At 43.4% G+C, this 12,936-nt stretch overlaps 1 protein-coding gene across 2 annotated transcripts in view; it reads right to left on the bottom strand.

Annotated features, from left to right (window-relative positions):
• SENP7 (SUMO specific peptidase 7) overlaps nt 1-12,936 on the bottom strand; it is a 991,910-nt gene that overhangs the window by 731,777 nt on the left and 247,197 nt on the right. For both annotated transcript variants that reach the window (XM_085622390.1, XM_085622391.1), the window contains exon 6: nt 7,363-7,532. In XM_085622390.1, coding sequence (XP_085478516.1) covers nt 7,363-7,532 — 170 coding nt within the window. The remainder of the gene's footprint in view (nt 1-7,362; nt 7,533-12,936) is intronic.

The following is a 12,936-nucleotide window of genomic DNA, read 5'->3' as shown; positions in this document are numbered from 1 at the left end:
AAAATCTGTTCCGGTTTTGCATGAATTGGATGAATATTGGTAGATTGACACCATTTGCAAAATCTCTTCCATTTAAGCCTGTACGTTTTAACAGTGACAGGTGCTCGAACGTTGGCCAACACTTCCTTACAATCCATAGGAATGTTCAGATGTGCGAATTCAAGGTGTTCAGGCGCCAGGCTGCTAATTTCTGAGAGGCAGGGTCCGGGTGGCAGATCTGTATGTTCCGGATGGATAGGAGGTTCGGTATTGGTCGAAACTGAATGGGATCGCATTCTGAGAGAAGGAGAAGTTCGGTAAACCAGAACTGGCGAGGCCATCTGCAAGCGATGAGAATCAGGCGACAAGGTTCTTTCTTCATCTTCCGGAGAACTCTGGGAACCAATGGTATCGGAGGAAAGGCGTAAGCATATATCTGCGAACAATTAATCGAAAACGCATTCCCGCGTGACCCCTTGTGGGGAAGCCAACTTGCAAAGAATGGGCATTTGCGGTTCTGATTGGGCGCAAACAGGTCCAGGTCGGGACGACCCCACTCCTGGAAGACCCAATTCAACGTTGGTTGATGTAACTCCCACTCGTGATTGGATACTGTCAATCTGCTGAGGGAATCCGCTAGGACATTGGAGACTCCTGGAACATGGTTCACTGATAAGCTGATTCTGTGTCGTATCGCCCAGTCCCAGATTTCTTGGACTTGAAGAGAGAGAAGGGCAAACTTTGTTCCTCCTTGTTTGTTCAAGTAGTGCATACTTGTAGTGTTGTCTGTCCAAATTAGTACTGAAGTTCCCAGGATGATGGTTCAAAAGGATTTTAGGGCTAAAAAGATGGCTCATAATGCTAGAAGGTTGATATGCCACGTCCTTTGCTGGAAGTTCCACTTGCAGTTGACTGTCATTCCTTGAAGCTGTGCCCCCCATCCCTCGAGGGATGCATCTGTGGTGATGGTGAAATCTGGAACTTCTACCAGGAATACACACCCTTTTTTCACGTTCTTTCTTAGAGTCCACCAGAGTAAGGCTTCTCGCATCCGAGGAGTGATGCGAATGAGGTCGTCGAACGACCCCGAAATCTGTAACCATTGGTGGTAGAGCTACTCTTGCAGGGGCCTCATTCTGAAACGGCAGTTGGGTATCAGAGGGATGCAGTAAGAGATCATCCCTAAAAAAAGACTTGAACAGCCGGACTGAAACGCACCTTTTTGATTGTAAAAGGCAGGCTAGCTTGCAGATATTTTGTTGTCTTTCGTTTGAAACAAATGCCTTGGTAAGCTGAGTGTCTAACGTGGCTCCCAAGAAGGTCTTTCTTTGTGATGTAACAAGATGAGACTTGTCGAGGTTGATGGAGAGACCTAGAGATTGGAAAAGTGACAGACCTCTTTGAATGTGTGCGCTTGCGTTTGGAAAAGAATTCGCCTTGATAAGGCAGTCGTCCAGGTATGGAAAGATTTGAATCCCTTCCAGACGAAGGTGTGCGGCCACTGGTGCCAGAACCTTGGTAAATACACGGGGTGCTGAACGTAGTCCGAAAGGAAGGACTTTGAACTGAAAGTCCCTGCCAGCTACTCTGAACCGCAAGAATTTTCTGTGTCTGGGTAGGATTGGCACATGGAAATAGGCGTCTTGGAGGTCGAGGGTGGCCATGTAATCCCCCGCTGAGAGGAGCTGAAGGATTTCTTGAAGCGTTAACATCCGGAAGGATAATTTCTTCAGGTATATGTTGAGGGAGCGAAGATCAAAGATGGGGCGCCATTCTCCCGACTTTTTCATTATCAGGAAAAATCTTGAATAAAATCCTGTTCCTCTTTGTAAATGAGGAACCCTTTCAATCGCTCCCTTTCGAATCATCAAATTTATTTGGGAAAAAATCTCCTTGAGATGAGCAGGAGGTGGTCCCTTGGGAGGAGAGTTTGGAGGAATCTTTATGAACTCTAGAACATGGCCTGTGGCCACGATGTCCAGGACCCACTTGTCTGATGTGATAGTGGACCAGTTCGAGTAACATTGGGAGATTCATCCTCCAACTTTTAAAGGGGAAGGCGGTAGAAGAGGTGGCGGTTCTCATTGCTTTTTAGCTGAATCCCGTCCACGGTAGGAAGGCCTTCTTTTATCTTGCGAATAGGAGGTATTTCGCTGTCCGTATGATTGTTGTCTTTGGGACTGATATCGCTGATTGCCCTGCAAGGACTGGTAAGACCTTTGTTAGTTGTAGCCTCCACTATTAGAAAAGGATCCGCGTCCCTTAGCACTCCGAAAGGGTGGCATGCGAAATTGAAGAGTACCGAGAGATCTTGCTGTCTCTGTATCTTTTTTTAATGGCCTGAAGGGCCTCTTCGACATGCTGGCCAAATAGTGATTCCCCATCAAACAGCATGTCAATAATCTTTGCCTGAACCTACTGGCGAAAAGATGTCGATTTCAGCCAGCCTTGCCTTCGCAGAACTGCAGCACCCGCTAGCTGCCTAAATACTGTGGATGCAACATCCACGGCCGAATCTATTATCTCAGCAGAGATATGCTCCCCTTCTTGTAAGATCTTTAAGGCCTCAGACTTTGATGGTTTCGGCAACATGTTGATGTAGGGAGAGATGTCCGACCACATCTGTCTGTCATATCGACCTAATATGGCCAGCGAATTAGCAGCACGGACGGTCGTCGCTGCCATGGTGGAAACCTTCTTCCCAATAGCATCCAGTCGTCTGCCGTCCCTGTCTGGAGGAGCATGTGATTGGAGAGGATGGGTTTCTAGCTCGTCATTGTGCCGCTTGGGCAATAAAAGAGTCCGCTTTCGGCTGGCCTATGAGGCATGCAGGTGAGTTATCCGGTGCCTTATACTTTTTGTCTAGTTGAGGCAAGACCGCAGGAATAGAAGCAGGTGCTGCCATGACCTTTAATCCTTCCTTCCAAATGAAATCAATAATGGGAATGGTCCGCATCTGTTTCCTTGGCTGATCCTTAAAATCGTAGAGGAAGCACTCATCCTTCTTTGTTTCCATCGGTAGAAGGAACCTTTGTGTTGCCCTTTCCATAAGGAGATGAAAGCCTCCGATATCGACTGGAGGAGAGTCAATGGGAGCTGGAGTTGAAGGGGACGGAGTTTGAATTTGGTAGTCGTTCCACTCTGTAAGAAGAGATCTATCGTCCACTTCTCCTTCTTTCCTATCATCGTCAGTGGTGTTAACGTCATGGGAATGATGAGACGGTACTGGAGAAGGTGGTCTGGGAGACCTTAAAGAAGAGCCAGAAACTTGAGGCATAGGTGTCGATGCAATGGACTCTGCCAATTCAGATGGAGGAAAACAGCGATAACATTCGTCCAACATGTAATGCAGATTGTTGGCAGAGCTAAAGGCATCTGTGCTGTAGGTATCGTGTCAGGAGCTGGAGCTACAGACTCCGGGAAAGGATCCTCCTCCTGGTCAGCCTCCTGATATTTAATAAGCAATTCCGAAGGGCTCCTGGCAGTGCGAAATCGGTCATCCTCTTCGGACTCCTCATCATCCTCCCCAGAGTCCAGAAATTGCTCTGGTAACTCAATAGGTACTTTGGTAGGGGAGATATGCAATGGAGAGAAGGCCTCCAACGAAGAACCATGTCTCTGTAGTAAAGAAGATGTTGTCGTAGACGGTGCAGAGGAGGCCGTGGCCGTAGATGCAGACCAAACCTGCAATTCTGTGCAAGATGACAATTGAAGTGTCGACGGGGGGGCCGTCGACGGTATCGTCGTCGATTGAGCTGGTGTCAAGGAAGTAACCGTCGATGAGGCAGTTGTCGTCGATGACACGGTAATCTTCGACGACGAGGCAGTCTTCGCCGACGAGGCAATCTTTGTTGACGAGGTGGTCGTCGACGACGAGGCAGTCTTCGTGGACGACTAGGCAGTCTTCGTCGACGACTAGGCAGTCTTCGACGACGAGGCAATCTTCGACGACGTGGCGGCCGTCGACAAGGCAATCTTTTTAACCTTCGCCGTCGATGGGGCGTCGACGGTAGATGTCATTTCCTTCGTCGACGAGATGGGCTTCACAGAGTAAGAGACTAGCGTTGACGGAGAAGAAGCTGATGACATGATCATTTTTGGTCTCGGCGACGAGAAAGTAACAGTCGACGTCGATTTTTCTCTGAGGTAAATCCTTCTCAGGAAGTCATTTTGAAGCCAGAGACCTCACAGTCATTCTAGGGGGCGTAGTAGGCAAAAGCTTACTCTTTGAAGGTGGAGAATCCTTTTTTGAGGTGGAAGGCAAATCAGAACCCTTAGGGGGTTGTGTTTTTCTCGACACCTTAGCCCCAGGAGAAGACAGATCCTCCTCAGCCATCCTCTTCCTAGAGGACATAGATGATCCAGAGGCAATACTTCCCACCTCAGATAAGGAGTTGTCTTGATCCTTAATCTTCTGTAGCCACAGAAGTAGACGGCCTTCTCTATCTCTGAGGGTTTTCTGAGGGAAGGTCCTGCATATCTTACAATCTCTCACCTGGTGATCAGGATAAATTCAATAAATGCACTTCTTGTGAGGATCTTCAGAAAACAGTCGGAGCTTCCCACAAGATTCACAAGGTCTAAAGAGAGATTTTCATTTCAAGAGGACATCCTGAAGAGAAGAAATTCCAGAAGAATAGAAGAGTACTGAGCAGAGCTCAGGGAGACTCCCTTCACACGACGTGCGGTAGCAAATCTGAGAGCCTCAGCCTCTGAAGAGAGCAGTCTAGAGGGTGCTGTCGCCTGATTGGCTGCAGTTTGGACTGTATATAATGACTTGGACAAGTCGTAGATGTGGACGTTTTTTTCCTTGTAGTTTATGGCTACTTTACTTCCTGGTTCTAGGTTATCTAGATTATGGCTATTATGTGCATGATTATTGCTTTTTTATGTACCGTCGGACTCCCACTCCGACGACGGGGAATGATTCAGGCATGTGAATCTATGAAAGATACCCCAATACTGGAGAACTTTATATACTAAGTTATTTAAAGCATTTAGACTTCAATCAATGTTGCCCCACTTATCTATTCTTACAGTCTTTACCGACAATCGTCATCTGCATAAGAATGTAATCCTTTTTATGGAGAGTTTTTTATGCAAGGAGAATGGTCCATCTATTTAATGAACATACTAGTCATTGATGTTCTATATGTAATTTTAACAAATAGCTATTAGATTAGGCGACTGGAGCAGGTTCGTATGGCAGACCCAGATCTGAGGTTCTTACCCTCCTGTACTTTGTTCTATGATCTTGTACTTAGAATTTTTTTAATGGGCATAAGCCAATTTAACTTATAGATGACTTTTAGGCTGTTATGGAATGAATTGTTTTTAAGATTGAAGTACGATCTGTTAGCATTTGATATTTTGTATTATATATATATATATATATATATATATATATATATATATATATATATATTATATATATTACCTACTGGCGATAGCCAGTAGGTAGTTATAGTTAGGACCACGTTTCCATAGGAAAACCTCAACATTCTATTTTGAATAACTTTGGCGCCGGTCGACGAATCCTCGCGAATTTCTCAAAATAGGTGGGGCGCTACGCTCCGCTCCTACCCTGAAAGTCTCGGGGGGATTCGTCAAGCGGGGGCTGAGATAAAAGGGGGGTCCCAAAACGCGTTTTTCCCATGCATTTTTCCATAGGACCTTTAGAACGAGCTACAGCCCGAATGGCTGAACAGAATTACTCAAAATTTGGCAGAGAGGTAGTCCCTAGGTCAAGGAAGTGCCTTTTGTAGGTTTGGTGTAAATCTGTTCAGTAGATTCTGAGAAAATAGCCTTTAAATCAATATATATATCTGAGCCAGCTTACGGTACGCTTACCGTACGCTTACGGTAAGCGTACGGTGGCGTGCGCGAGCGCGATTCTGATTGGCTCTTAGATCTTAGTAAACATTCGAATCGGCCGAAACCAGGAAGCGGCGGCCGCCATTTTGTCTCTCGCACTGAGAGAGATTTTTAAAATCGGAAGCCCAAAAACATGTAAAGGGGCTGTTTTGACAACTCCCTCCCACATAGTCATGTGGAGGGAGTCCCCAAACATCCCCCAAGTGCAAAAACGGTTTTATTTTTTTTTCGGCAATTTCGCGGGGTACGCTTACCGTACGCTTACGGTAAGCGTACGGTAAAAAAAAAAAAAAAAAAAAAACACTATCCACACTTACCCCACCCCCTGTGCTTTTGGTGGCCGAAGGCCACCAAATGTGCTGGGCTTATTACAATGGAAAAAAACACTATCCACACTTACCCCACCCCTTGTGCTTTTGGTGGCCGTAGGCCACCAAATGTACAGGGCTTATTATAAGGGAAAAAAACTTAGCATTTAAAAAACCGTACTAATTCACTGAAAAAACCATAGGTTTCACACACGTTATAGTTAGGAATTAGCATTTAAAAAACCTTGCAAATTCACTGAAAAAACCATAGGTTTCACACATGTTATAGTTAGTGGAAATTTTACTGATAAAAAACCAATGAAATTGCCCCGTTATAGTTAGCGCAGGCAACTATAACTCACGCGACCGCAATCCTCTGCTGATGACATATGTGTCTTTATGAAAAAAAAATATTTGTAATATATGTATAGCTAAAAATGTATGGAAGAAGACATGGGCAAATAAGTGTCTAAATACAGTATTAGCATCAGCAGAGGATTGTGGTCGCGTGAGTTATAGTTGCCTGCGCTAACTATAACGGGGCAATTTCATTGGTTTTTTATCAGTAAAATTTCCACTAACTATAACATGTGTGAAACCTATGGTTTTTTCAGTGAATATATATATATATATATGAGGTGATGAGATATGAAACAGGACTGATAATGTTTCATTTTATGTAATACATATGTTTATGTTTCATGTGCTTTTATGGTCTTATATATTTTGACCGAATAAAGATGATGATGATGATACCCTGGCTATTGACCTTCTAGTTAACAGTGACATGAGATGGCACCTCTGTAATTTTAGGTGAATCAGGCATGAACAACAAAATAACTCACAAGATGCTGTTTCCACAGACATAACTCTAAGTCTTGTGAGGGTCCGTCAAAACAGTGAAAAAATGGCACCACCTAAAAATGGAAAGAGCTAGAGAAGCCGGCCGAACCCTGTATCCTCTCATATTGTTGGATGAAAATAACTGGGTGTGGCTCTTGTTGATGCATATATAAAGTACAGAAAAGCACACCTATGTTTTTATGCTTGACATGAAGAGCTCCAAATTAATTTAAGGTGAAAAAGTGCTTTTAAAGAAGTATTTCCCAACAACTGGGAATAAGTGAGAACAGGACATCAAAATACAAAAATACTTACAAAGAGCACTTAAATATTTTAAAATGACGGTAAAACTACTTACAGACGGCTGTGTTGTCGTCTCGATACAAAAAGGTTTATGTTTTTCAGCAGGAGGACTGCTACATTTTCTTCGTCGGTTCACAGAATCCAGATCTTTGCCTTCTACCAAACCAACAGATGAGCGGTCAATGTTCTTTTCATTTTTCTTCGAATTAACACTTTTCTGGTTTCCTGTTTAAAAAAACAAATAAACATGAACTTTTCACACATTCTCACATATAGCAAGGATCACTGGAATTACGCAGTTATGTAGCTGTGGCATATTCCACATAATTTGGGATTTTTGCATGCCACATAGTTCACCATCTGCTGCATAATTTTCTGATTTTAACAATAAGAATTGTTTACAGCTCAAAAGGATCAAAATCTACTAAAACATGGCGGCACATGTTGCTGCAAGATGGAGGGCCCTTCACAAAGGCTGACTGGCCACTTTTCAGTCTCTTAGTACTGTATTTGGTTGTTAAACTAGCACCAATAAAAATAAATCTTAGAATAGACAATGTTAACACATGTAAAATTGATACAATAATGAAGTAAAATTATCATACAATGTGCTGCTTAATTTGCCTTTTTGAAGCGTTATTTAGTCAAACTTAGTGCATAATTTGGTCCACCCGCCGCATAATTGCAGAGGCCCTGAATATATCTCAAATATCCATCCTGTTAAGTTACTTTTATGAAATAGTAGGTATGCACAGTGGATATTAATTGTAATTCTCAAAACTATTGGAATAATGGTTGCAGTGGGGGTGGATAAGAGCACAAACATTACAATGACTTTCCTAGCTGTCTTTTTAAAACTTTTCAGTTCTGCTGAATTAAAGATTTGCATCAACTTCTGAACCTCAGTTATTTCTTCACATGACATTTTTAAGGAAGCCTGTAGGTGATTAGTATTTGTTCTAAAGTCCCATGGCATTGTGTCTGTGTGAAAACCAACTCCTTATTTTAGAATGCTAGCAATTATGGTATGTTGTCTTGTGTAACAGGCTTTTATCCTAAGTTCGCGGACATGTGCTTTATGAGATGATAGCATGTTGGTTATAATAGAGTGATAGACTCTCCTGGGAGGTTGGAGTTCACCCTAAGTGGTCCTCCTTTTAACATGGTCCCCATGAGCGACCATGACACTACTAACAGCCTTTTTACCTGAATCCCAGTGAGGAGACTGCCTAGTGGCTCTTCTTGGTAAATTTAGATGTATAGTATGCGGAGTTCAATCAACCTCATTCTCCTCGATTGTATTTCAAGTGTGTACGAGCGTGACTGGGTACATGTGAGTTGAGGTACCCATGTTGGGGTCCCTTCTGTGTGTACATAACTACTGATGATGTAGGTTCTTCATAAAGCAGTAATCAGAGTTAGTGGTTTCCCATTTTCCTGCATGTTACTCTGAGCTGCTCCTCTGATGCTCCCACCCACTACTGTGAAGTCAAATGCACACCCTAACTGGGTTCATCTTAAGGGAGGATAGACCATTTGTTGCTCTTGGTGGAATCCTTACCCCTTCCAGCACGTCATAGTAGGACATGGCAACAGCAATACTAATCATTTGGCTGAAACCAGGAAGCAAGATCATGGTGCACAACTCCTACGGATGGTATGGACTGCCAATCCATTCCCCTCCCGGGGCTTCCCCTTCCTGCGTATAATCTGTACCCTGGGCTTTATATTGTGAATCACCCCTTGGATGAGAACTTACAACATGAGGGTAGCAGATACACAAGGAAATATGTATGATGTAGATGTAGCCAAAAGAAAAGAAAATTCAATATGCAGTACTTTCAAATCGGACAAGACATTTGGTTGGGCCAACTGTGGCAAAGACTGAATAAACTCTGACCTCTCTAACATTTCCAATGTTAATCTTTCCACTTGGAAGAAGCTCTGCACACCCATGTAGTGAAAGTGAAAGCTTGGGTGTTTTCCATTTAAGATATAGGGACTATTTGTCAAGGACTGAAGAGCGTTATACTACCTTGAAAGCTTGGAATCTGCCTTGCACTGCCAGAACCCAAGATCCTGTGAGTCTGCAATGCTGTAAGGGACTTAGCCCTGCCTAGTTGCACCAATACCGATGGCAATGTTTACTGCCCAGCTCGACATGAGGAAACTGATAAACTCCAATAGGCTGCTTGAAGTGCCAGCCTTGCTGATGTGAGGAACACAAGGTAGTGTGACATAGCAAACCAAGTTGGTGACCCAGCACTGTTGTGAGCCCCAGACCCAACGGCTTTGTAAGTGCGAACTCAACATTTGACTGAAACCTGGCACCATGGGAGGTGGGCCATTGTCGTGAACCTCTGCACTAGTTAGGTGTGCATGAATCTCTGACTCCCCGGGTGGCGGCCCTTCATTACTGTGAGCAAAAGGATCATCATCAAGAGCCACTGATCAAGAGCTGGAAGCCCACCTGACTACTGTGAGTTGCTTAAAAAAACAAGTCCTTCCGACATCTCCGTGATCACTTAAGAAATCTGCGACTCCCACTGTACTGCCATCTGCAACCATGACCCGACAGTGTCCATCCTCCAAGTACCTCAAAGGAGTTAGCACCATCAGAAAGGTGCCCAACATTAATAAAGCTTCACATGCAATGCTAATGGACTGCATTATGGCGACTGTGGTGCCCTACCTATACGGGCACAAGCAGCACCACTAGAGACCCTGGACACTGGCAAGATACAACTACCATATTAAGCCACACACACACAAACGTACGTCCCTTGAGCAGACACTGTGCTTCCCTAGTCTTGGTTTGAATAAGAGTGTAACTGTAATTCTGATTTCTCTGTGTACACCATCCCACTGCTGTTGCGGGCCATAGAAGTGTTGTAGTATACAGTGACTGTGATTATGCAAAGTATCTAAAAGCCTCATAGCTACTTAAAGTAAAAAATATACTGACTTAATAAAAGTATGAAATCTTTTCATAAAAGAATAGTACTGCTTGGACATAAATATTTTTGTAAATGATACATGCTGCCTGAACTAGATGTTTATTCCTGCACCACCACCAGCTTGACACCTTGCCCTCACTACGCTGCGAGAGCCAAAGTCCAGCCCTTAGCAATTGAGTGAACCTGTAGTGGTACATGGTTCCTGTGTTTTTAAAGGACAGCTGTAATATTTATTATGGGCATTGCCTAAATGCCCTTGATTCACAAAGGACCCAGTGAACTCAATCAATCAAGATCACTTTATTTTGGCAAAGCCATAAATATATATTTTTTAAATTTACAAATATAAAATCCGGCGGATTGTAAGTGAAGAAATGTCAGGATTAGCAGCATTAAATCTATTAAAACCTAAATTGTGCAAAAATGGCTCCTGTGTAATTACAAATAGAACATATTTCAAATATAATTAAAAAAGATGTTCCAATATTGCACAATAATAATCAATAGTAAAACATGATCATTTGATGGCAGTTCTTTTCACCCACATCAAACTCTGAATTACTGCTACTGCAGAAGCATATACTGAGGAGAGATCCATTCTCAATAACCTTAAAGCAGCTCAATGCCTAGATGTGACCAGTTGTCTGCAAACAGAAGCCAGCTATGCTGATCGGGGCTAGGCATATGCCAGGCATGCAAACAACACGTGTGGGACGGACTAAGTTTGGTCAGTGCAAAAAGGGCAGAATGCGGAATCAGATCCCAACCATCTTGCAGCAAATAATTTCAAGGGGGGGGCGTCCCTACTCTAAATTGGTGGTATAATGTCATATCTAGTGGAACTGTGATCATGTTCCAGTAATACTCTATGCCATAAACAGATTTAACATTTATAAAAAATCCCCCGTCAGAGAAGTCCCTACAACTTTTTGCTCCTCCCTGCATAATGTGAGTGCCCAATACTGTTTTTTCAATGCCCCCTTGGATGAAATTTGGGCCACAGTGGGAGAGTGCTACAAGTCACCAAGACCTAGGGAAGGCAACAATTTTTAAATCGATCTCTGCCAGGGGACTTTGTTAAATCTATCTGCCTTCATGGTATCTTGTAAGGCTGCAGCAAAGTGGGCCATCTCTGAGGTAGCCCATAATCTTCGCCGTATAGCAGAGGGTGTAAAGATGCCGGAGTACAGAGCAGGAGAGAGGCTAAAGATCTCATGAACCTACTATGATCGCTCCAAGGAGGAGAAGTCATTGAAGCCCCACTACTCAGTGCCATAAAGGGCAGTGCCAGGAGCCTTGGCCTCATACACCTGTAGGACTCGTGCTATTGTCTATGTAAAGGATGTGCAATGTTCATTGTAAATGACATCAATCTGCCTATATTTCCAAACAAACCCTAAAAAGGTGTGGGCACCATGGCATATTGGACACAAGTTTAATGCCGAAGTAATCAAACAAGTTCACACTCTCAAGCGTTTTGTTCCCTAGCGTTAAGGAGCCCTTAACCATTTTAAGGTTACCAAAATCATAAATTTCGTTTTGGCTACGTTCATTTCTAAACCGCAATCTTGGCAAAATACTCCAAATTTGTTAAGAAATGTTTCCAGACCACTCAGAGTTTTTCAAAAGAGTGTTGACTGCGAGTAACGATATCGATGTCTTAGAATTGGCTATGGTAGGGATGTCGGCTTGACGGAGAGAAGGTCTACCAGATCATTTAAGTATTAAGAATTAAGGGTATGGGCCAATACACACCCTTGGCGAACACCTATCGACACCGGAATCTTGTCTGTCAGTTGGTCCTGTGATCTTCCATTTGACCTGGGCAAAATGTTTCTCATGAAGCCTAATCAGTAGAGATAGAACATCATTAGACATGCCCATCACCATCAAGACCTGCCACAGCCTTAGACGCTGAACAAGGTCAAAGGCATATTTTTTTTTTTTTTTTTTTTTTTTTGGAAAACCTTTATTTAACAGTATGTGCGAACAAATACGGGCCTACAACCCGCAGGCCGGCCTCGACAATAAAAGGCACATCAGCAAGCAATTATACAACTCAGCAGCATATCAGTACAAACACGAATAGACCAAGTTACGTTATACACAATTGTGCCGCCGAGCGCCAGGATGATGAGGTTTAATTTTTATAAAGTCTTGAAATAAGTCCGTAGCAACAGGTCTGGAAGGATCCGAATCAGAGCAATGCAGTTAGGACTATAGTGGGCAACGATCATCAGAAGAGTCAGCAGGCATTATCCGTAAGGTAATCAATCGCACTCAATGAAATCAGGATAGGAAAGAAGCATATCACTTGACGATCCCCAAGCACTACCCACAAGTTCCCAATCCTCCCATCGACCCAAGAAATAATAAAGGAAAGAGCAAGCGAGAAAGGTAAAGAGTAGAAAGGGAGAAGAAAAAAGAGAAAAGAAAAAAAGAAAAAGGAGGCCCATAGAAAAAAAAACCAATAAGGAAATATACCCCCCACCCTACACGCATGCAGAGGCTACGGCCTACCCCCCCTAGCAGTGTGTCTGTCGCCCCAAAAGAGTACCCGAAATGTAGGAGAAGAGAAAGAGAAGAAAAAGAAAAAGAATGTCACGGTTGATCGGAGGAGGGCCAAGGATCTATTCAATGCAAGCAAAATCGTTACCCGCGGTCACCCAGCC

This window comes from Triturus cristatus, chromosome 8 (genome assembly GCF_964204655.1).
Source record: "Triturus cristatus chromosome 8, aTriCri1.1, whole genome shotgun sequence".
In the NCBI taxonomy this organism is placed as follows: Eukaryota; Metazoa; Chordata; class Amphibia; order Caudata; family Salamandridae; genus Triturus; species Triturus cristatus.
This window is presented reverse-complemented; position numbering and strand designations above follow the sequence as displayed.